Here is a 25,365-nt window from a genome sequence, read left to right as displayed (position 1 = left end):
GAGAAGAACCAATCGATCTCAATCAAGATGATGATATCCTAAGTGAACTTCTTGGGGCCATCTCAAAAATCTTCAAAAGCAAAGAGACTGGGTTATCAAGTTTTGAAAAGAAATCGATTCATCTGGATCAAAGCCCACAAATTTCTAATCCCCTTGAAAACACAAAGAATCAAGGTTTGACAAAAACTTCCGTCAATCCTGATATATTTGGGCTTCTTCAAAAACTAAAAATACTGCTTTCTAATCCCGTCGAAGCATGGTTCTCGCAAGATGGTCTAGATGCTGCACTTAACCAAATTTTAAGCTCTAATATTTTTACCCAGAATCCCTCTGATCATGCAAACCACTTGTGTCTTTCATCGATAATACCAAAAAGCTTTTTTCATGTCAGGATAAACTTGAATTCCATAAAAAAAAGAATAAAAGAAATCAAAGATCAAAGCATCAAAGTTGAAGTCCCCTTAGTTGACAAGAAAAGGTATCAACTTATGAAGCCACTTGACTATGGCTTCTGTTGAATTGGATCAGCTAATTAAGAGAGAAGACGAACTCAAAAAGAACTTACTAAAATTAGACACAACAAATCTCTTCTTCAAAATCCTCTTGAAAAGCTCCGAAGTAGGAAAATATTGCTCGACAAAGAAGTCCTTTCTTTATCAAAAGAAAAGAGCGATATGGACAATCAAACTTCACAACATCATGCTATAGAAAATGAGCAACTTTAAGAGCTTCAATTACTTGCACAAGATCGTACAAGATAACAGAGCAACCGACCAACTCTTATAACTCTATGAAGATTGAAGGCTTGGCATGCCAAGTTTTTTGTAACTAAAATTTCTTTTGAATTCATAATACTTTGAATTTGCCTTTAGACTTTTAGCTTCGATCTTAATTACTATCTTCAAAACATCGATACTATTTAATTTTCCATTTATCAATTTGATTTCAATTCCAGTATCAATATGCATTTCTTGAATACAAGTTGATTACTTGAAAAGGCTTGCTCATTATCTAAGCTTATTTATTTTATAACATGCATTCTAGTAATCTTAACTAGCAATCATCTTGTTCATAACTTTATGGTATTAAGATTGATTTCTAAGTAAATTACACATGGCATAAACTATTATAGGAGATGTATTTATTGAATCTCTGGTGAATTTCGATAAGCCTATAACACTTGACTTAATGTTTCATGCAAGTACGAGGTCTTTGACCAATTTGCTCTTATCAATTAATTAAAATTTTATTTGCAGTCTCAACTTGACCATTTGTTGCGCATAATATGGGTCGAAGTACCATAATTATACTCCTCGATGCTGCAAAAATTCTTAATACATGTCCAGTAAACATAATACCTTGATCAGTACTTATGAGAAAATCCAAATCGATGGATTATATGTTCCTCTATGAAATCGATAATTTCATTTTGGCCAACATCTATTAAAGAAAAAGCCTCAACCCATTTTATAAAATAATCAATCACCACTAAGATAATTGTGATTTTAGACGATGGAGGATGAATCATTCCAATTAAATCCAAAGTCCAACCTCTAAATGACCAAGGTTTTATAATTGAATGTAATTCAGAAGCAAGAATTTGTTGTATTATACCATGCTTCTGACATCCTTGACATGCTTTAGCATACTTAATGCAATCTTTGACCATTAACGGCCAATACACTCGATCACGTCGAAGTACCCATTTCATTCTCTCACCAGCTTGATGAGCACCGTATACACTTATGGACTAGAGCAATTATTTTTTTAGACTAACTCAAACACCTCATAAGACTTCCTTCAATGCGTTTTTTATACTTATCACTATCAAAAATTTGATTTTATTTGTTTTCATATGAATTTAACCTTTTATTTAATTTTTTCTTATCTTCTTCGATGACGATTTTCTTTCTTCGATAGCACAAGAATTGTTGATTTCTACAACTTCCTAAAGTTTCAGGAAGACCTTGTACTTCATGCAATTTAAGCCAACTCATTAGCAATTCTTTCAAATTCTTGATATGAACCAATGATACTTTTGAAAAGATACTAATAACTCACATGCTGTCGACAAATATTTTTGTAATTTTTCATTATTACACTTGAATTCTTTCGACTGCTGTTTTAAAACCAATTGAGAGTCTCCTAAATTTGGACATCCGATGTCCCCTTGTCGATTAAAATTTCCAATCCTAATATCAAAGCCTCATATTTAGCTATATTATTCAAACATGGATACTTTAATTCAAACAAAAATTCCGATGGAATCCCCTTTGGGGATATGATTAAAATGCCGACACCAGCACCATCTTTGTGTTTCGACCCATCAAAATATAACTTCCAGGGTTTGACTACGATATGAACGATATTTGCCCCCTGGTCATTGAGATTATTCGGTCGATCAACCAGAAAATCTGCAATGACTTGACCTTTAACAGCCTTGGCTGGGACATATTGTAAATCAAACTCCATCAAGGCAAGCATCCATTTTTCTAATCGACCTCTTAATATTGGATAAGATAACATATATTTTACCAAATCAGTTTGTGCAATTACTTTTATGATTTTCGCAACCATGTAACACTTTAACTTTGTACACGCATAATAAAGAGAAAGGCATAACTTCTCAATAGGAGATTATCTTGTCTTAATATCAGACAACACTCAACTTAGATAATACATTGCTCTTTCTCATCCCTCTTTATCATCTTGAGCCAAAATACACCCAATTGTATTTGTCAAAGCTGCAACGTACAATTTCAAAGGCTCGAAAGGACGGACTGTTGCCATTACTGGTACTTTCGACAAGTAATTCTTGACCAAATGAAATGGTTTTTGATGTTCATTCATCCACACATATTAGGACTCATCTTTAAGATTAACTAAAGGTGAGAAAACATGGGTTCAACCAGACAATTTAGAAATAAATCATTGTAAGCAAGGATGGCAAAACTCCCTGGAGCATGGGGATCCCTGTGGGACTTCCCCTAAATGGGGACCCGAAGATAGGAATTTTCTCCGCATGGATGGGAACGGGGCCAACATTTCTCCGAGGCAGACGTGGGGACCCAAGCGGGGATTCCCGTTAGAGTATTTTGATAACCTTTTGTCACATTTAACCTATGAATTAGCATGGTTTTGTTATCTCTCCCATATTTATGCTTAAGTGTAAAAACATGCTTTTTAAGCCTTATTTTGATGAATTCTAATTTCTCCTTGATTCCATAAGATGCCTTGATGTGTTTGCTAGTAATTCAGGATGAAATAGGCAGATCAAGGAAGAAGAAGCATAAAGGAGAGAACAAAAAGTCAAGAAGCAGAGTCAGCCAAGCACGCGCACCGCACAGGCCTGCGCGCACATTGCAGAATCGGCCAGGGACGCGCACGCGTACCGTGCGCGCACGCGTCGATGACCGCACATGACTTCATTAATGCAACACGTGCCTGGCGATTTGAGAGGGTTTCTGAACCCATTTTTGGCGCCAATTGCTAGGAGAAAGGAATAAAAGGATGAAGGATTAAGGGGAAGGCAATAATCAATCAATCTTGGAAGCATATAGCATAATTAGGATTAGTTTAGAGTTAGTTTTAGAGAGAGAAACTCTCACTTCTCTCTAGAATTAGGATTAGGTTTAGGTTAATCTCTCTTCTTAGATCTAGGTTTAATTCATGCTTTGATTCACTTTTCCTTTGCCAATTCTTAATCTTCCCCCCTTCCTCTTTCTAGTTATGTGCTTTAATAATTGTAATTCTTCATTTTGTTTTGGATAGATTGTTGTTCTTTATTTCCTCTTTCAATAATGCAATTTGAGGTAATTCATGATAATTGTGATTTCCTTGATTGTTGTTGTTAATTCTTTGCAATAATTGTTGTTAGATTCTATTCTTGTTCTCAAATTACCATGCTTTTCTTTTGTGCCTTCCAATTGTTTGATGAAATGCTTGGTTGGATTTTAGTGTAGGTTTTGTTCCTCTTGGCCTAGGTAGAGTAATTAGTAACTCTTGAGTTATCTAATTCCTTTGTTGATTGATAATTAGAAGTTGCTAATTGGTTTGAATGCCTCTAAAGCTAGTCTTTCCTTTAGGAGTTGATTAGAACTTGAGGAATCAAATTAATTCATCCACTTGACTTTCCTCCATGGTTAGAGGTTAACTAAGTGGGAGCAATGAACAATTCTCATCACAATTGAGGAGGATAACTAGGATAGGACTTCTAATTTTCATACCTTACCAAGAGCCTTTTATAGTTGTTAGTTTATTTTCATTGCCATTTACTTTTCATGCTTCTTATAAAAACCCCAAAATAACTCACAACCAATAACAAGACACTTTATTGTAATTCCTAGGGAGAACGACCCGAGGTTTAAATACTTTGGTTATAGATTTTAGGGGTTTGTACCTGTGACAAACAAATTTTTGTATGAAAGGATTATTGTTTGGTTTAGAAACTATACTTTACAACGAGATTTCATTAGTGAAATTCTAAACCGTCAAAAATCTAATCATCAGTCCCGTCTCCGCTAATCCTTCGAATTATTAAATTTACTTAAATACCCTTAATAATTTATTTCTAATATAAATTTTTTAGTCATTTTACATACCATATATATATTGAAAAATCTAACCCTAGTTTCAAAAGTGTCTTCCCTTCTCTCCATAACACTAACACTGTGTCGTCCCACTCCCCAGTCACCCCAGAAGGCCAAAACTCGCAAATCCCAATCTCCTGTAGCGTCAGAACCTTATACCTAGCCACTCCTACTCAGTGCTCATCGTGTCCTCACCCCCTCGTCGCCTTATTGTCTCTGATCGCGGCATTGTTTCCCCTTTTCAACACTGCATGACTATGTCTTTGTATGTTGTAATAATATTTTTTTTATTTTTCATTAGAACTTTCATATAAATGATCAATACAGGAAGATTGGGAATAGGACCCCACAGAAAATAGGGATGGGGGACAATATTCCCCTACAGTGGGGATTGGGGCGAGGACAAAGAGCAAATCTAGGGGGCGAGAACGGGGAGCGAGAAGGTTTTCCCCACCCCTGCCCTGCCCCGTTGCCATCCCTAGTCGTAAGAAGTTAGCTTTTCCTAGAAACGATTGAACTTCTTTTTTCGACATAGGGCATGGCAACTCTAAAATTACTTTAGCTTTATTCTAATCAATAGCAATTCTTTTCTTTTGTACCACAAATCCTAAAATATTTTCTGCCGAAACCCCAAATGCACATTTCAAAGAATTCATCTTTAAACCTTTCTGTCGCATCGTTTTAATTGCTTGGCTTAAATAATCAAGATGTTGGTCCATCAGATTCGACTTTACCATCACATCGTCGATATATGTTTCCAAAATTTTATATGCTTTTTGACATTATTTTTATATAGTTTTTAGTATGTTTTATTTAGTTTTTATTAAGTTTTTATAGGTTTTAGTGTTAAATTCACATTTTTGGATCCTACTATGAGTTTTTGTATTTTTGTACAATTTCAGGTTTTTTTCTGGCTGAAATTGAGGAGTTGGAGCAGAAGTCTGATTCAGAGACAGAGAAAGCACTGCAGATGCTGTCCGGATCTGACCTCCTTGCATTCGGAAGAGATTTTCTGGAGCAACAGAAGTCCAAATGGAGCGCTCTTAACGGCTATGGAAATTTGACTTCCAGAGCTTTCCAGCAATATATAATAGTCCGTATTTTGCTTCGGATTAGAAGGCCCAAAACTGGCGTCTAACGCTAGCTGCGCCCAAAGAGCAGAGCCCAGCGTCCAAACACCCAGAGACCTTATAGCACGTGGATCTTTTAATCTCTTTAATTTTGAGATTGATTTCAAGAGCAAAACATCGAGGTGCTTGTTTTACTAGTCACGAGAATGGCTTCAATGCCAATCGATGTTCCACTAAAGAACAAAAGAGACCAGGCATTTCATCAGAATCCTAAGCAAAACAATCTTTGTACTCAATCAAGAGACTAATCAAATTCGCTCGAAATTGCTCGTTAATGTGTTTGCAAATATAAGTAGGTCTGAAATCTCAATCAGATCCTAAATTAATTTCTTCAAGTGGATCTTGAGATTCAAAACCCTTTTTGATATGATCATCATTAACTGTAGTTTTTTTAAAACCCAAAGATTTCAGATCATAAATACAATCGAAAGAAAGATCAACTGAATCATATGAAGAAAAACAAACTTTATTATCAACCGAATCGGGAATCGAGTTACTTACAAAGCAAGCTTGGGATACATCGACGCAAGATTGGTCAACAACATTAGTCCTAAGAATGGAAATACATGAAGAATCTGAACTACAACCAAATTTGATTTTAGAAATCGAAACTATACTAGGAATTGAAAATGTTGAATTGAAATCCATATCTCATTCAACTTCATTATCTTATCTTTCGAAATTTTTAATTAAAAATTCAGATTTCAATTTTAAATTTTTATCTTATCATATCTTAGTTTCAAAATTCAAAAATCAAATCTTTTCAAAATTAAAAATCTCATCTTTTTCAAAAATCTTATCTTTTTCTTATCTTTTTCAAAATTTAAAAATCTTATCTTATCTTTTTCAAATTTCAAATTTTAAAAATCAAATCTTTTTCAAAATCAAATTTCAAAATCTTATCTTTTTAAAATCTTTTTTAAATCTTTATAATTTCTTATCTTATCTTTTCTAACTACAAATTTTAAAATTCAATCTTTTTCAAATCTTTTTAGTTTCTTATCTTATCTTTTTTCTAATTTCAAATTTTAATTTCAAATCTTTTCTTAATTAATATCTTATCTTCTCTCTCTTCTTTTTCAAAACTTCCTAACTAACTCTCTTCTCTCTTAATTTTTGAAAACTTCTTCTTCTTCTCTCTCTTTTATTTTTAAAAATATAACATTTAAATTTTAAATCTTTTTAAATTAATTAACTTAATTTTAAAAAATAATTAATAAATAAAATAAAAACAAAAATATAGCAGAACCAAATGCAACAAACACAATTATTACAAACAGAGAAATCATAAATATGATTCAAATATAGCAGATAATTAAGTAGCACTTAGTTATGCAATCACTTAGGCAATCCAAACAAGACATATAGATGCATATGATGCATGCCTGTCCTAGTGGCTGATGAGTCTCATCTGTCAGTTATAAAGCCAACCCGACAAGTCCTGGTAGCTAACCATTGGGCCGTCCCTCTGTCGTGCATCCCTAACTCAAGTAATTCTCAATCATAAACATAATCATAATCATACAACACTCACACTGGTGTTTATCCACGGGGGCGAGCTCATCCAGAACTTTCACAGTATCCGGCCATACTTACTACATAGGGCCAGTAGAGTATCGAGTCTCAACCTGGAGCACGTGGTGGCTAGCCACTGCTTTCACACAAGGAAACTTGTATCTCAGATAGTCATTTAATATTCATTCATAACATTCCATAATCATTCATTATGACCATATCATCACCTAGACATCACATAATTGCACATTTTATACATCACTCATCATAACCCAGGGCAAGTGGGGCGAAACCACAACCCTTGCGTCCACCCGGGGAGCCTCATTGAAAACTCTGAGATTTATTGTATCCTTCTCTTTTTTTTATTGCCTGGGGACAAGCAATATTTTACGTTTGGTGTTATGATGAGCGAATATTTAATATGCTTTTTGGCATCATTTTCATATAGTTTTCATTATGTTTTGTTTAAGTTTTATTATATTTTCATAGGTTTTAGTGTAAAATTCACTTTTTTGGATTCTACTTTGAGCTTGTGCATTTTATGATGATTTCAAGTAAATGTTGGCTGAAATTGGAGAGGTTTGGAAAAGTCAAAGTCAGAGACAGAGAAAGGACTGCAGATGTTGTCAAGATCTGACCTCCATACACTCGAAGAAAAATTTTGGAGCTACAGATATCCAAATGGCGCGCTCTCAGCGACATTAGAAAGCTAACATCCAGGGCTTTCCTGCAATATATAATAGTCCATACTTTGCTCTGGAAATGAAGGCTCAAAGCTGGCGTTCAACGCCAGCTCTTCACCCCATTCCTGGCATTGGACACCCAAAAGGGAGCAGCTGGCGTCCAACGCCCAAAAGGGAGTCCAAACCTAGCGTTTAACGCCCAAGAAGGACCCTAGGATGTGGAGACACCCTTAGCTTAGCCCAAACACTCACCAAGTGGGCCCCAGAAGTGGATTTTCGCACTACAAGACCATTCTATCATATTTTTGTACTTCCTAGTTATTAGATTAGTATATATAGGAGAAGATCAACCATGTTTAGGATCTTCTACCTTATGCCATATTTTCATTTACATTACTTTCTGTAAGCTATGAGTCACTAACCTCCTAAGTTAAGGTTAGCAGCTCTGCTAACTTTTATGGATTAATAATATCATTGTTCTATTTCAATCATGTCTTGATTCTATTCTAATATGTATCTTCGTTCTTCAACCTTATGAATGGGATGACTGGTGACAATCATCCTTATTCTACATGGGTTCTTGCAAGTCCATGACGGGATAGTATTGAACCACAAGCTTGATTATACATCTCTTAGACGACTAATCCACGGCTTTGTTGGGTACTTGGAGACATCTATGCAGTCGAGGTGCGGGGCGATTAGGACCTGTGTGGTATAGGCTAGAACCAAGAAGCAGCATTCCCTGATCCAGAAGATCCGACCTTGTCTGTGGTGTTTTGAGTAGGATCACCAAGGAAATGGACTACAGGAGCTTCACCCCCGTTCAGATTGGATGACCGCTGACCCGACATTTGATCTGAAGCAGAGGAGGCTAATGACCACTGACCTGGCGTTAGTCATCTACAGCCTGCCATGGAATGAATCATCAGAAGTTGGAGTAGACAGTAAGAAAAGTTGATCCAAAAGAAAGAAGCATCTTCGAAGCCTCAACCATTCTCTCATCACTGCTTTCGCATCTATCTAGTAACATTTTATTTATTTAATTCTATTTTATGTGTTTTCTACAAAAATAATCATCTTTTCTATCCGTCTGACTAAGATCTACAAGCTAGCCACAGCTTGTTCAAACCAACAATCTCCGTGGGATCAACCATCACTCACCTGAGGTATTACTTGGACAACGTGGTGCACTTGCCGGTCTATCTGTGTGAATATTGCGGAGTCAATTTCGTGCACCACCTAATCACCATCTTCTAAACTTATAACAGAAATTCATCAATTTAATTTACTAACTCACCTCTAATAGTCTTAGGATCTAATTACTAGATAGAAATCTTAAACATTAATTAAAGAAATTTAGAAAGCTAGAGAATCCTTGAAAAAGTGAAGAAAACCATTTTTCAGCAAAACAAGGGTTTCAGGTTTGAAAATTTCTGCACCAAGAAAGCACGCTATCCTGTTCTTAGAAAATTCACCAAAAATCATATTTTCACTTGATGAATCTGAAATTTTCCAGAAATAAATTGGACTTATAGAGTTTTAAATCACATCAAGTCCCATAAAAAATTTATTTTTCTGGAAAGAGTTATACTAATTACAAGTTTGCTTTCAAAAACTAGTTTTGCTGTCAACACAACTAAGAGCTCTATTTTTAAAACAAGCACAACTTCTACAAAATTTATTAAAATCTGAAATTTTTATATAAACAAGAAAATAGGTTCAGTTTCAATTTCATTTTGGTTCCACTCAAAAATGTACTCAGGATTGGGAGATATAAGCTTAGAAAGTTGCTGGTTTGATTATGCAGTAGCAGAAAATCAGCATTGAAGAAACAAACTTCAAAAACTCATATCTCCTAATCTAACCGTTAAAAGTTAACCAAATTTTGTAAGATTGATTACACATCACAAAGAGTCAATAAAAACTAATCCTATTGAATTGTGATGGTTAGATCATTCTCAAAAAGCTTTCAAAGTTGCTGCCAGAAAATCTGTTTATGTAGAATTTTGCAAAACTCAATTTTTTTTGGACTAAACCAAACCTCAATATAACAATTCTCACTTTTAAATCATTCCACTCACATACCAAAACTATCTTGTGCATTTAATTTCATAATTCCCATCATAAAGTCTCATTCACCACATCAATTCACATACACATAACAACAACTAACATTTTACAACTACAACTCTCACTCACCACATCAATTCACATGCACAAAACAACATTCAACATTTCACAACCACATGAGCCATGCTCAATCAATCCTTTACCTCAATCATCAATTTCTCATCATAAATTGTCTAATTTCTCATCATCTATCAATAGCAACATCATCAATCATCGACATATCAATAATTACCCATTATTAACATCATAATTTGTCGAATTATCACAATCATCATAATAATCAATATTCATACTCCACCGTATACAACTTCTTTAACCTTCATCAAAATCATCATCAACCATAATATTTACATGCAATTAATCACACAACCACATCATTCAATCTTATCTTAAAGCCACTATCCTAAGTGTCACGAAATATTACATATTACATAAAGAAAATTGAAACTATACTTTGGTCCATTTCCAATATGTACAAAAACCACCAATTGATCACAACCAAGCTCAATCAGGCCACCAACTAAATTCCACTTGCTCCCAATATCACAATTATCAAGCTATACACAATTAATTCATAAAGATCAATACCTAGAATTTCCAAATACACAAATGACAAAGGTATAAAGCTTTCTTACCTTACTCATTGTGAATTGGGATAAAATTCAACAATAACCCACAACTAGATCACACATAAACAACCAAAATCACAAAATTTTCTCAAAATCAAAACCCAAAATCACAGAATTACATAGGGCAAAAATTGGAGTGTGAGATTTGAGTTCTTATCAACTTTGTTTAGCTAGAAATGAAGAGTCTGACGCAAAATTCGTGTGGCCGCAAATGGCTCATCAATCGGAGTTCCGGATCAAAAGTTATGGAGTTTTGAAGGAGGAAATGAATAGTGACATGGAGCTCTCTCCCCCCCCCCTCTAATTTCAGTGTGCCCTCACCCTCTTTGGTGAGTGAATGAGCTGAAATGCTCATTTAATGTGTGTTTATAAGTTAGGTTTGGCCCAACTTAGACCCGATTCAACTCGTTAGTGTTTTTTGTCCGTTTGGCCTAACTTTAGACAGAACCTTTAGAATTAGTGCCCGATTTGCAACTCTAATCTATTTTTATCTTTCAAATTAATAATTGAATTTCCTAAATTTATTTACTCATAATTATATTTGTTTTCTTACTCACAGTGCCAGTCCAATTAAATCGGTACGCGTTTTTACGTATCTTTCAGTTGAAAAGTACTTTCTCCCGCTCGAAAAAATTCACTGAATCCAAATTTTATCTTTATATTTTCTAATTAATATCTCTAAATTTTGAACCTAATCCAGGCACCTAAATCATATTTTTATTTTATTTTAATTAAATAATTAATTATATCTCGGTTCTTATAGAGGGCTTCTAATTCATAGTTCCTCTCATCCTCCTTATTCTCATATATGCTATGATGCCTATAAAATTTCTCACAATACTCCCTATCAGTCACAGGAACACAAGAAAGGACAGTGGTGTCTACTTAAACTCGAAGACTAGGGGGGACTTTGGTTGACATACTCGTAAGAATAGTACGAGTCTACGAGACATAAAGGCTACACCTACAAATGGAAAAGAAAAGAAAATCGTTACTATAAGAGGTCGAACCTCGTACACAGCAGGTCGAGTAAATCAACCAAACCAAAAGAAAGCTGCTCTTTCCAAATTTTTTTCTACAGTGCAGCCAAATAGTGCCTCTCTTATGCACCATCGCTGCATTAAAGCAACATCATTAGGGGCAGTACAATACATAAATAAAAAGGTAACAGCCACAATAATAAAGAGAAGTCTTGTAGGATATTTCATCATTAAACTTTCTTAAACATTTCAAGCATCAAACTCGCAAGAAAGTAAAAAAGCAAACCTTTTTCAACAAAACGAAAAAAGGACAATGATAGTGGAGGTAAAACCTCAATAAAAACAACCAGCAGTCCCATGTAAACAGAAATGAGAGTTCACGAAAAAGATAAAACGAAAACCAACCTCGAAGAAAATTGTGAAAAAAGGGAGAGCACATCTAAACAGCAAAAACACGGACGATCCTTTTCACGCCGGCAAAAGCAAAATTCTTCGAAAGACCAAGATAAAAAAAATCTTAGAAGAAACAACCAGTAGTCCCAGGCAAACAAAAATGAGAAATCACAAAAAAGAGAAAACGAAAACCAACCTCTAAGAAGATAAAGAAAATTCGTAACATTAAGAAAATACTATCACCGAATTATAATCATCGACCAAGAGTCCAAAATTTGTTATGTTATTTTATGAGTTAATAGTCAAAACCGTCCCTGAAAGATACCCCGATCTCCATATTCATCCCTGAAAGATAAAGTTAATCAAAATCGTCCTCGAAAGATGACGGACATGACCACGTTCGTCCTTCCGTCATCTCCTTCGCTGATGTGGCTAACATTCGATGACGTGTTTCGTTAACTACCCACGTGGACGACGCCTACGTGTACGCTATTGTTGCTGACAAGGTAAATATGTGAAAACAATTCAAATTAATCCCTTGGATGATGAACCCTAATCCTAAATTCGATGATAAATAAGTCACGGTCAACAATCATATGGCCATATAGTTGGGTAGAACTTGGAATTGTTGGGTCGCCGGGAGGATGGAGACGGGAAATGGAGGTCGTAGTGGTGGTGTGTCGTTTCCGTCGTACGACAGCAATGGTTCCAGCGCTTCAATGCGAATGAGTAGGAAGACTCATGAGGGATCATGTTTCTGCGGGTTGAAGGCTGTGATAAAAAAATCTGGGATAGCAGAGAACCCAGATAGATTATTCCATGCATTTCCAAGGTACCGGGTGAGTGGTGTTGAAAAAGTTCAAGGTTTTCCATCTTGTTATGTGTTATTGGGTGTTTTTTCATTGTTTTCTTCTCTGATTTATCAATTTGCAAAAGGACAGTCACTGTAATTACTTTAAGTGGATTGATGATGATGACTATCAAGCAGTGGTTGAAGGTGATGCAAAGAAAGATTCTAGAACTGATTTGCAAGTTGAAAGTGACTATGATGAATGGAGGGTGAAGGTGGCATGGAGATTGGGTAGTTTAAAAGATTAAGTTAGATCTTTGAAACTGTTAATAATTTTTATGTTTGTGATAGTTATAATTAATGTGATTCTTTGTTGTTTGATATGTATTTCCAAGTAAACACAATTCTGTTGAAATGTAATGGTGTATTGAGTGTGATGGATTGAATGAGAATAGATGTTTGATTAGTGTTGTTTAAGATTAACTCCGAACTCTCAATTACTGGCATTGTGGAATATTGCAAATTAATTACTATCACTGTTGCTATAAGATTAAACCATAAACAGAGTAAGTAATCAAAGTAAGTAGTTATAACATTGTGCTGCCATTGAAGGCTAATTGTCACATTGTCTTAAAGATAAGTACCATGGTGCATGCTTTTTGCCAATGATATCGTCCTTATGGAAGAGTCAAGAGAAGACCTAAATAAGAAGTTAGAGTTGTGGAGAGAAGCTTTAGAAGTGTATGGTCTGCACATAAGTCGTAGCAAGACGGAATATATGGAATGTAAGTTCAATCCGAGAAGGGAAAACCCTAATATAGAGGTGAAGATTGGAGAAAACATCCTACCAAAAGTTAAAAGTTTTAAGTATCTTGGGTGCATCATACAGGATAATGGAGAGATTAAACAGGATGTAAATCATAGGATCCAAGCAGGTTGGTCAAAATGACGGAGTACATCTGGTTTTATATGCGACAAAAAAGTGTCTTTAAAACTTAAAGATAAATTCTATCGCACCGCTATAAGACCGGCTATGCTTTATGGTGCGGAGTGTTGGGCGGCTAAAGGGGAGCACGAACATAAGCTGAGTGTGGCAGAGATGAAGATGTTGAGATGGATGAATGGTCATATGCGATTGGATAAAATAAGGAACGAAGATATAAGGGAGAGAGTTGGAGTAGCACTCATTGTGGAAAAGATGGTTGAATCGTGTCTCAAGTGGTTTGGAAATGTGAGAAAAAGACCGATAGAACATCCAGTCAGGAGGGTGGATGAGATGGAAGATGGACAAGGGGCGAAAGGCAGAGGAAGACCTAAGAAGACCATCCATGAGGTGGTCAAACGAGATCTACATGTAAACAGTCTTTCTGTAGACATTATACATGACAGAGCACAATGGCGTCGTTTGATTCATGTAGCCGACCCCACTTAGTGGGACAAAGCTTTGTTGTTGTTGTTGTTGTTGTTGTTTGTCTTAAAGATAAGTACCACAACAAATTTATAAAGTATCCAATCTTAAAAATGAAGGCTACACCAAAAGAGAATGGTACATACAACTTTCAAATTTCACATAACCACAATATTTAATATGGTACTTCATTTGTCCTGTACAAAAAAAAAAAAAAACCAAAGCAGCCCCATACATTGCTTTCTAATCAAAGTAGTTTATCATTCTTTCTTGGGTTCTTAAAGCCTGGAATAGGCACAAAAATCATAAAGTTGGCCAGCTTCTTAGCAGTTGTAGAACTTGTCTCTTTGATGGTCTTAGCTGAGATAGCCACTGGTGTAGCTGCAGTAAGTTTAGGGGAGAATCTAGCTCTTACTTTCGCTTTAATCACCTGTAATTTAAGTGGCGTAGCTACAACTTCATCCTGCAAAATTAACCATTAGCCAAATTATATATCAACTTGATAGCTTGCCATAATGCCATAAACACTAAATTTTTTCCTATTCCCAAACCATACCGCATAATGATCATCAGACAGACAATGCAGAAATTATAATCTTTAGTTAAATGCTAAATGATCCTCAAGCAACATGTCTAGTTGTTTATCCCGTTTCATAGTTGTTTGATTCCATTATAAATATTATATTACACAAGTAAAAAAAATTAAATAGACCATGACTAAATTTGCACTGAACTTAAGGATACATATCATGGCCTAATAAAATATATATAGACACTGTTTTGGCAGGTAATGTTGCTTACCACAATTTTTTTATAGAAAACTGTACAAGACTGAATCCAAGAGATTATCTAAAAGATATTAGAATTTATTATATTGAATAAGCTGTCCATCGTAGATCATGACTCGTCTAAATTGACCATTTCATTTCTCTCACCAATTTCATTAGTACTAAGGTCAAATAGAATCTTTCAGTTCTTATAACCGAAATATTCCATAATCTTTGTAAAAGTTCCTGGTAATCTTCAATTCAAGAGTTAAATGTCCTATAGTCCATAGATTTTACAGGGACTCTAAACTACAAATAAATAGTAAATATAAACACACAAAAGAGACCATGATTCAGTTTGAATCTAATACAAACTTCCACAGCAGGATTTAAGACAACAAACTGAAGGAATTGTAATTGTTATTGACGTTATAAAATAAAATTCACAATCACAATAGGGTAACAGAGCACCTGTATCTTGCGACGCCAATCTTTGATACCCTCTTTGACCATGGTCACCCCAACGATGACCCAGAGAGGAACGATTGCGCTGACAGCAGTGTATGGAGCAAGCTTTGTCATTGCCAAGACACCAATGACCAAGAAATAGAAATTAGCAACCCTCATAAACTGCTCAAAGAGTGACTTTGTCATGTTCATATATCATGTTTTCATCAACCGAGTTTTTAAACATTCCACCATGGTGAAACACAAAAATCATGAGAGGACCCTCCATCTACAATAACATTGACGAAAATTTCATTAACAAACATAGAAAAACATACCAAAACATACCCTAAACCCAAAACAAACACGTAACAAACGAATAGAACCATCACTAAAATGAAACACCCCTACCTAAAAAATCATCACAAAGCCAATAAAAGCAAAACATTCTGACCCACTCATATCATATAAGAACAGTCATACAAATCGTTAGTTACCCCAAACCCTACCCATACTCAGAGGAACACATGAGTCACGCCACTAGGAAGACATCAAGCCACATAATAACTCAAAAAACAAGAAAAAGATTTCATCTTTATCTCTAATCGTCGCAATGGTTTCCTCCACTATCGATGTTGCTCCAGGAGATGATCAGCTCTGTATTCAGTACCGATACCTCTTCTGTTTTAATTGTCTTCCAATACTGACGAAGGTTGATGGCATGGTTTAAATGTTGGGTCAAAGGCTTAGGGCATAACTTGAGGGAGACCATATGTTTTGGAGCGAAATAGAGAGAAATAGTTGTTAACAGAGGGAGTAATGCTTTGCAACGTTTTGAATCAATCCTAAATGGCGTCATTTTGATAGTATGTCATGCAAACAGTTAACGAAATATATCACCCAACATGTAATTATGTTTGTTATTTTTCAGAAACGATTTTTATTAACTTTATCTTTCGAAGACGAATATAGAAATTGAGATATCTTTCCAAAACGATTTTGATTATTAACTCGTTATTTTATTGAAAACTTTTCCATTTCCTTTTTTAATCTGTATGTTAAAAGATTTAATTGAATAATATTAAATTAGATTTAAAGTTGAATGTGTTCAAATTAAGTTTGATTTGATACGATTGAGTTAAATTGTATAGAATTTTATCATAATTGTGATTTTTATATTTTTAAAAATTTAATATCTACAGAGATGGGACGAGAACAAGAGGCATTTTCCTAATCAGGAATAGATGACGGAAAGGGATCCCCACCCCTATAAATATCCATGTTTTTCCCCCACTTGACCCGCCCTTCTTTAAGAAGTATAAAACCCCACCCCGATAACTATTCGAATCTAACAAACAAGATTAATTTTTAAAATTTATACAACTATGATCACGTCTGAACATAAACTAAAAACACAAGAAACATACAATGTCAAACAAGATAAAAAAGAAAGAAATAAAAACCAATGTCTAGTCACTAAACAAATTTAACACAATTAATCTTGGTCGCTTTCTAACTCCCCATCATCATTGATAGTTTGGAGGTCAAGATTGAAACCTGAAAATCAAGAGTACAATAGCAATTAACAAATTAATTTGCATTCCTTCCTTCTTCATAGGCATGAGTGCCACCAACAAGAAGCACCCTCAAACATAATGGAATATTGGAACCAAGTGCAAAAATATACAGATCAGTAAAACCAATAAGCGAAGATGAGCAGACCTATCATTAAATTTAAGCACATTTTCAATAAAATTGGATAGCATTAATTTTGTTGAATATACATTTATTTGTTGCTAGATTCTGACAATTTTATGGTGAGTATATTCATTAGTTAAAATATTAAAAAATAATGGCCATACATGGTGTAATTTTTCTTTCAGGATTTGGGAGTTTTCAATTTTAGGATACTGTGCAAATATTCTTCTTTAATTTCAACGTCTTAAACAAAGAATTTCTTACAATTATTGGTCTTCATCTCCAACAGCAAACCTGTCCAGTGTCCAGAGATAAAGAAGTAAATATCAAAGCTCAATGAACACGGTCAAGAAGTTTAAAGAGAGAAAGATGGGCATACTCACATATAAAGATTTACATAATCACCAAGGTTAAAATTACCCTTGGATTCAATCTTGGCAGAAAAAGTTTTGAGTTGGAGCTTGACTCTGGCATAAGAAACAACCCCAGAACCAGTGTTAGTAGATGGCTCTCCCTCGAAAACATTTCCAGGTTCCATGAACATATCAATCAAACTTTCATCGCTAGTGTTGTGGCAACAAAAAATATACATTACTTCTGCGGTCTTGTCCAAACCATCCACCTCCACCGTTTCCACAACTTTCATCTTAGATAAATCATAAATATGCCACATTGGAGCGAAGTCAACAATCAGAAGATAATGACTGCATCCCAAACGAACAAGTTTCCTTGGACAATATTCAGGAACTGGCGGAAAATTCCAATCAAGGTATTCCCAATTGTTAGCCTTGACGTCATATGACATGAGCCCTTCATCACCACAAGAATACAATACAATGTGGGTCTTCTTGTGAGGCTTGGTGCTGTCCTCCCACAGAAAGTAAGAGTCAGGGTTCCTGCAATATGACAAGAGAGCACTTTCGGGCACTTCCCTTGTTTCCCATAGACCTGATTTTAGGCTGTAAATATCAACCCAGCAATTTGCAGTTCCAGTACCCCCAAAGATGTACAATTTGCCATCATAGGGGACTACTAAGGGTCTATATCGGCAGCAGAACATGCTTCCACAAAACTTCCAACTCCAATTAGAACCCTCATACTTGAGGCACCACATCCTTGAGGGGTGTTGATCATCCCAATTCAAACACAATTCTGGGTCAATAATATTCAGGTCATTACCACCAGCAAAGAAGAAGCTGTGACCGACAGAACAAACTCCTTGCATATATGGTAATGGATAATCGACCAATAGACCATCTCTAAGAGGCCATTTGGCAGTTACATGACCTCCATCTTCAAGATCAACAGTGCCATTCTTAATAAAGTTGGCCTCAGTTATAGTTAACATCCTTCGCGTGATGGCTGGCCCAACATGATCTCTTTTAAGATTTATATTTTCCACAAACAGGTATAAGCGCTGCGTCATGGATAGCTTTGGATCAGAAGAACCAACATCCTGGAATTAGGGAAACAATCATATTATCTACGACAGAATCAAATCACCATAAGTTTACAGCAATTAACTATTAAATAGAAAGCTTTGCAGTGTGTTGATGATAAATTGAAACGTCATACTTATCCAGTTAAGTTTATAAGGATAAGAGGATGCAGAAACCGACCTCAGGATCATATTCCCCGCACATGGCATCAGCAGCACCTCCCGAAACAGCACCTTGCAAAACCCCAACAACACTTCCCCACCAGCTGTCAAAATCCCCGTTCAATTCAGCAGTGTCCCCCAAATCCCTAATATGATTGGCAGCCTTAGCCATCAAATTCGTGTCATCTCCAGAAGCCCCTTTGCCGGCGACAAACGCACTGAAACCGTAAGCATTCACAACTAACGATCCAAACTTATAGCCCTTCGCGTAATTGACGATCCGACCGGCGAACATCATTGCTCCGACAGAACGGTTGTCAGTGGAGATGAAATCTTGTCCGAGATTCCAAACTTCCGAAGTTGAAGCAACGAGGACGACAAGGTTCTCCTTGGGTAGGGCTTCGGGCACGTAATCCCTGGCATCTACGAGCTCCGTAACGACGCTGAACGACTCGAACAAATCGCAGAGGCACGAAGCTAGGGCTTTTGAGGTTCCGATTTGGGAAACAAATAGAATCTTGGCAGTTGGATTGCTTTTAGGTTTTTCATGATGGAGTCTTATGAGGTTCTTTTTGTGGGAGTAGAGGCGCATGAGGCGCATGAGGCGAGGCTTGCAGATTAATAACAAGGTTGTGGCAGTGGCCGAGACCACGGTCACGGTGGACAAGAGCAAGGGTACAGAAATATCTGCTTCTAACGACGACGACAACGAAAGTATTGCCATATTTCTTTTCTGCTTCAGAGGGTTTCCACCACCCCTCCTCTGTTTTTTCGCGTTGCTGAAGAGAGTCGGTGTGTGTTCGAGGCGGTGGAGTGAGAAAAAAGAATAAGTATGACACCAGAGGGTTTCCCCACCCCTCCTCTTCATTATAACATTTTTAGATTAAACTACCATTTTTATTAAAAAATATTTAAAATATTGATAAATTTATTAAGAAAAAACTAATTTTATAGTCATAAATAATAGATTTTCGTTGACAAAATTATCCTAAATTTTTAAATGATCATTTAATTATTATATTAATTATCAAAAAATTCTTTTTTTATTAATATTAAGAATTTTTTAAAAAATCAATTCTATATCTTTTATTTAGTATTTAATTTATTTTTTATAATAATTTTTAAATAATTTTAATATTTTTAATTTTCATATTTTTAAATTTAAAATTAATTATTTAATTTTTTAATAATTAAATAATAATTTTTAAACACTATAGTAATTAGCAAATATTATTTTAAAAATTAAAAACTTATTCCAAGAATATGTATAATGATAAAACATATTTTTAATTTATTCTTAAGAATATTAAGATTTATTCTCAACCATTTATATATTACAAAATAAATAATTTTTTTATAATATTTATATAATCAGCTTCGAATATATATAAAGGCATATTAATTTTAAATAATTTTTGCTCCATTAGAGTGATATACAAAATGTGTACAGACAGTTCAACAAGTAGCATGTGATAGAGTGTCATAATTAAAAATGTAATAATTATTAACATAAGGTTGGGTTGAGTTTTTTTAATAAAGTCCATGTATATAGTATTGGTAAGTGGATTAGGCTCATATAAGCGAAGAAAAATTTATTTTGTGGTTTGAGTTGAAGAAAGAGAGTTTAAAAAAAAAAAGTAAAACTAAAAAAAAAGTACACATTTGAAGTAAAAAATTTAAATGAAAAAAAAAATATAAGACTTGAACAACGAAAACAAAAAGTTAACAATGCTGTTAGGATCATATAGATAAACTGTGTTAGATAATTTTGGTAGAAAAATATAATAAAAAGAAGTAATATGATAATACCAAAAAAAAAGAAGTAATATGAAAAGAAGAGTTGTTTGATTAGAGATGTGGATGAAAATAAGAGTGAACGAAAGCAAAATGAAAAGAAAGATTATTAAAAATTACAATGAATAAAAAAAAAAGAATGGAGCAAATATGAAATGTCACATTTAGTAATATTGTGATAGTATCTAAATAGAATAATTTTGATTATTTTAATTTAAACATAGTTATAAATGAAGTTAAGAAAAATGTTATAGTAAATTACAATTTGATATTAAAATAAAGTTGAATGCAAATATGAAAATAATAATTAATTAAATATAAATATAATTGATGATATTTTGATGTAGAAGTAGTAGTAATTTTGCTAGAAATTTGTGTTTTAATTAAATATAAGTATAATTGTATTTTAGTTTTATGTATGTATATATAATGTGGTATATTTAAGTGAATTTGTATATAAAAATAGAGGAGCTATTTATTTAATTTTGTATTTCTTTAGTGTGCAGTCTTGCTAAAACTATAAGAGAACAAATAAATTTATAATATTGGAATCAGATTAAGAAAAAATCGAATAGAAGACCATATGGAACGACCTACCAGCAAAAATAATAAAGCACATGTAATAATGATCCGTTATTATTTTTTATTATGGGATCCATAATTAAAATTAATCTACAACACTAAACTATTTTTATTTTCACACCATGTGCATCAATATTACTAACATCATTGTCGCCTCTGTACTTCTTTTTCACGCTTCTCAATTTTTGTCTCCCGCTCGTCGATAAATGAAACTATATCCATTTGACACAGCATTTCTATAGAGTAAATAGCCTCTCCGGCCTCTGTCCATTTTGAAAATTGACTACACGCCCCCTAACGTTTATAAATTATTAAATCGGCTCTTATCCATTTACTCCGTGATACCAATTAGCTCTTGAGTTGGTTTCTCCGTTCAAAGTCGACGGAAAATGCTGAGGTGTAACGTGCAGCCTGTGACGTGGCATTGGATCATCAAACGTGAATTGCTCTGTAGGCATGTGGACAAATAAGCCCCTGCAGACTCAGCAAAGCGAAGTCGTTTTGCTTGGCATCATTTTGCTCGTTTGGGGTGAAATCCCATTCTCCCCCTTGTGCACACCCCAATCACCATACATCACCCTCGTTCTCTCCTCAAAATTACGAAGAAATCCTAAGAGACCGAAACGTCTCCCTCCAAGCAGGCTGACAGAGACTTCCAACAGGGAGGTGTTGACGGTGCTGCAGACGGAGGAACTGACGGCGCTACTAAGGTTAGTGTCACTATCTGATCTTGAAGCTTCGTTAGCTTGTGTTGCTCCATTTTTTTTACTGAACTTGGTTATTGTTAATGATGATTTGGATTAGTGATCACCCCATGCATGTTCTAAAATGTTAAAATGAGGCGTGATGGAAGTTGTTAATTAATTTCTAATTATTGCACATTATTGTTCTAATAGATATCATATGAAATAGTCCCTGTTTTTCATCATGGGGGTTGGTTTGAACGGGATGAAGACGGAAGTGTTGAGACATTTCCTCCGTTAGACATAGATTATGTTAATTTCAAGGATTTGGAGGAAATGTTCAAGGGTTTAGGGTATACAAGTTACAAACAGATGTATTGGTATGATGGCAATGCCCTTGATTTAGAGTCTGGGTTGCATATTCTCAAAGGGGATAAGGAAATCAATGAAATGTGTGATAAAAAGATGGAGAATGTGGAGTCGGATTTGCTGGTTATTTACTTTGAGCATGATGTTAGTCAACCAGTATATGGGCCTGATGTTGTTGAGGTAGATTCACCTTCTTCCGATGACGGATATGAAACAACTGAAGATGAACCCTAAAAATCTCCTCCAACTGGATTAGAATCTGATAGTAGTAGTAGTAGCATGCAAGTGGAGAGAAGCACAAAAAGCAAAGAGTTGATCTCGGCCAAGCACGCGTACGCGCACAAGGCACTCGGCGCACATTGCGATACAGGCCAAGGACGCGCACGCGTACCGTGCGCGCACACGCCGATGATGGCACATGACCTCACTAATGCAACACGTGCCTGGCGATTTGGAAGGTTTCAGCAACCAACTTTGGCGCCAAAATGCATATAAGGGTCAAGGATTGAAGGGGATTGACACACATTGACACACATTCACACCCATAGACTAATTAGGAGATAATTAGATAGATAGTTAGTTTTAGAAGTAGTTTTCTAGAGAGAGAAGCTCTCACTTCTCTCTAGAATTAGGATTAGGTTTAGGTTAATCTCTCTTCTTAGATCTAGGTTTAATTCATGCTTTGATTCAATTTTCCTTATCAATTCTCAATCTCTCCTCTCTCTCTTTCTAGTTATGTGTTTTAATAATTGTAATTCTTCATTTTGTTTGGATAAGATGTTCCTTTATTTCTTTTCAATAATGCATTTGAGGTAATCATGATATTGTGATTTCCTTGATTGTTGTTGATTAATTCTTTGAATAATTGTAGTTAGATTCTATCTTGTTGTCATTTATATCTTCCTTTCATGCTTCAAGTGTTTGATGAAATGCTTGGTAGATTTTAGTGTAGCTTTTGTTTCTTGGCTTGGTTGAGTAATTAGTGACTCTTGAGTTATCTAATCCTTTTGTTGATTGATAATTAGAAGTTGCTAATTGATTTGAATATCTCTAAAGCTAGTCTTTCCTTTAGGAGTTGATTAGGACTTGAGGAATCAAATTGATTCATCCACTTGACTCTCCTCCATGGTTAGAGATTAATAAGTGGAGCAATGGACAATTTGCCATCACAATTGAGGAGGATAATAGATAGACTTCTAGTTCTCATATCTTCCAAAGCTTTATAGTTGTTGTTATTCCTTGAGGAAGTAAATGTACAGAGGAAGAGTGTGAGGAAGAAGCAGCCTAATGTGAGAATGAAAAAGGCAATGGATGCTAGACGAAAGGGTGCTAGGAAGAAGAGTTGTGTTAGACAACAGACACCTAAAAAGAAGAAGAATGTGCCACCTGGTAGTTTTGGTGATAAGGACATGTCTCCTAGGACTAAGAAGAAGAAGGCAAAGAGGTATGTTGGAAGAAAAAGAAAACATGTTCTATCCCAACAAGAAGCAGACAATGAGCCAAACAGTGGGCCTAGTGGAGATCAAGGTAATGGGTCAGGTGATGTTGACCCAAATGATGAGGCAAGGGATAAGCCCAATTCAGATCCAGTGGCTGAGGAATTGGACTCAGACCTGGAAAAGCCATATGAATATGAGTCTGAGGCATTTAACTCCCCAATTTCTAACTCAGATGAGGAGCATAAGGCAAGATATCCTGATTTCAATGAGGATGCAGAGTATGGTGAAGTTCAGTTTTAGGTTGGACAACACTTTGAGACCATGGCAATGTTCAAGCAAGCACTTAAGGATTACTTTGTATATGAGGAAAAGAGCTTATGTATTTGAAGAATGAGCCAAAGAGGATTAGAGTAAGGTGTGCTGAAGAGGGTTGTCCATGGCTGGTGTTTTGCTCTCATAATAGTCAGAGTCTAAATTTTTAAATCAAGACATTCATTGGAGAGCATAACTGTGGTAGGAATTTGAGCAGCAACATGGCTGATAGAGCTTGGGTGACAAGTAAGTTGGTAAAAAGGTTAGAATACTTGATGAAACATGACACTGTCACGGTCAAGCGTGTTTCCCACGTAGTATGGTCGGGTTTGTAGATCGACAATTGTACCTAACACAATTACGCTTAGTTATCAAAACAGAGTAACGAACACAAACAAGGTCAAAAACCGAATAATGTCACGTGTATTTCATACCTGGAATAATGAAAGTTTGCAACGCGTTGAAATATCTCCACAGCTGGTTGTATGAGTCATTCCAGTCTCCATAGATTTTGACTATTGCATTTTGCTTCGGCTAGCCAAACCTTCTTATAATACACCTTGTATATGTACACTGACTCTACATGAACCTTGCAACACCTTTACGCAATATTGGTCGCATCTATGTCTGATACCATGGAATAATATATGCTGGCATATGTACATTTAGCTATCAAGTTGAACATGATCCTGCACATCTGCATTCCAACAATTGGTCCAATTCGCATCAGATACTCTTGAGTTCATGTGGTGCAATTGAATTCATTTGCTACGAAGTTCATACTAAGTTTGAATGATTCCATTTGATATTTTGTATCTAGCATTTGTAAATCAATGCATGTTGTTATTATTCTAAATTGCAATAATCCATTTCACTCATAGAATTGTCTATATCTTCTAGCATTTCAGCATCACAATATGATAGTTTAAATTGTCTAAAGACATCAATATTGCAGATGTTGATAACTTTTCGATGAAGATGTTTGAATTCTAATTATCCATTATACAATTTTGATACTTTAGCCATGTTGAATAAATTCATCAAATACATGTCTAGTATTAATGCCAAGTCTTGGATAACAATACATTTAACTGTTCATACTTTCAATTACATGATGCAAAATACATGTGCCAAATCTACATATAAGAAATGCTGATAAATTAGCATCTTAACAATTACTGATGTCTTTATTTCCAATCAATAGTGATCATGATCAAATTTATTGTTTTCAAAACAAAAATTACATCAGTAATGAGAAATTTTCTTGGATACAATCAATATATATGTCAATTCATCCTAACAAAATTATGATTCAATTTATAAATCTTATGATAAGAGATAAATGATTAGTTGTATCAAGCTAACATTTATATAACATTTGCTAATTCTTGGATACATTATTGCTCATTTATTTATACAAATTTGTG

At 35.0% G+C, this 25,365-nt stretch overlaps 3 protein-coding genes across 6 annotated transcripts in view; 1 reads left to right on the top strand and 2 right to left on the bottom strand.

Moving 5' to 3' along the window:
* The window catches only part of LOC112790249 (1,4-alpha-glucan-branching enzyme 3, chloroplastic/amyloplastic), a 44,099-nt gene that overhangs the window by 10,520 nt on the left and 8,214 nt on the right, over positions 1–25,365 (top strand). The gene's annotated exons all lie outside the window — the stretch shown is intronic.
* Positions 14,369–15,674, bottom strand: LOC140183308 (probable phospholipid-transporting ATPase 8). Its single transcript, XM_072231926.1, has 2 exons — positions 15,486–15,674; positions 14,369–14,710 (listed from the first exon to the last, which is right to left on the bottom strand). Exons 1-2 carry the CDS (start codon positions 15,672–15,674, stop codon positions 14,495–14,497), a joined length of 405 nt encoding a protein of 134 aa, XP_072088027.1. The 3' UTR covers positions 14,369–14,494.
* Positions 16,811–19,683, bottom strand: LOC112790236 (uncharacterized). 2 transcript variants are annotated; one of them, XM_025832542.3, is made up of 4 exons: positions 18,779–19,683; positions 17,543–18,615; positions 17,424–17,453; positions 16,811–17,018 (listed from the first exon to the last, which is right to left on the bottom strand). In XM_025832542.3, the coding sequence occupies exons 1-3, from the start codon at positions 19,625–19,627 to the stop codon at positions 17,426–17,428; spliced, it is 1,950 nt and encodes a 649-aa protein (XP_025688327.1). In that variant the 5' UTR covers positions 19,628–19,683; the 3' UTR covers positions 16,811–17,018; positions 17,424–17,425. The 2 variants fall into 2 exon arrangements, with proteins under 2 accessions (XP_025688327.1, XP_025688336.1); XM_025832551.3 differs by lacking the exon at positions 17,424–17,453 and having other exon boundaries at positions 18,779–19,658.

The sequence above is a fragment of the Arachis hypogaea genome, chromosome 1 (assembly GCF_003086295.3).
Source record: "Arachis hypogaea cultivar Tifrunner chromosome 1, arahy.Tifrunner.gnm2.J5K5, whole genome shotgun sequence".
NCBI lineage: Eukaryota > Viridiplantae > Streptophyta > Magnoliopsida > Fabales > Fabaceae > Arachis > Arachis hypogaea.
The sequence above is the reverse complement of the archived record's forward strand: the minus strand, read 5'-3'. Positions and strand labels throughout refer to the sequence as shown.

Excerpts from the sequence above, each read along its gene's own strand:
- LOC112790236 (XM_025832542.3), bottom strand. The coding sequence starts at position 19,627 with ATGAAGAGGAGGGGTGGGGAAACCCTCTGGTGTCATACTTATTCTTTT. Across the intron at positions 18,616-18,778 it reads GCGGGGAATATGATCCTGAG|GATGTTGGTTCTTCTGATCC; the intron begins GTCGGTTTCTGC and ends CCCTAATTCCAG. Across the intron at positions 17,454-17,542 it reads GATTATGTAAATCTTTATAT|GTTTGCTGTTGGAGATGAAG; the intron begins GTGAGTATGCCC and ends GACACTGGACAG.
- LOC140183308 (XM_072231926.1), bottom strand. The coding sequence starts at position 15,674 with ATGAACATGACAAAGTCACTCTTTGAGCAGTTTATGAGGGTTGCTAAT. Across the intron at positions 14,711-15,485 it reads ATTGGCGTCGCAAGATACAG|GATGAAGTTGTAGCTACGCC; the intron begins GTGCTCTGTTAC and ends TTAATTTTGCAG.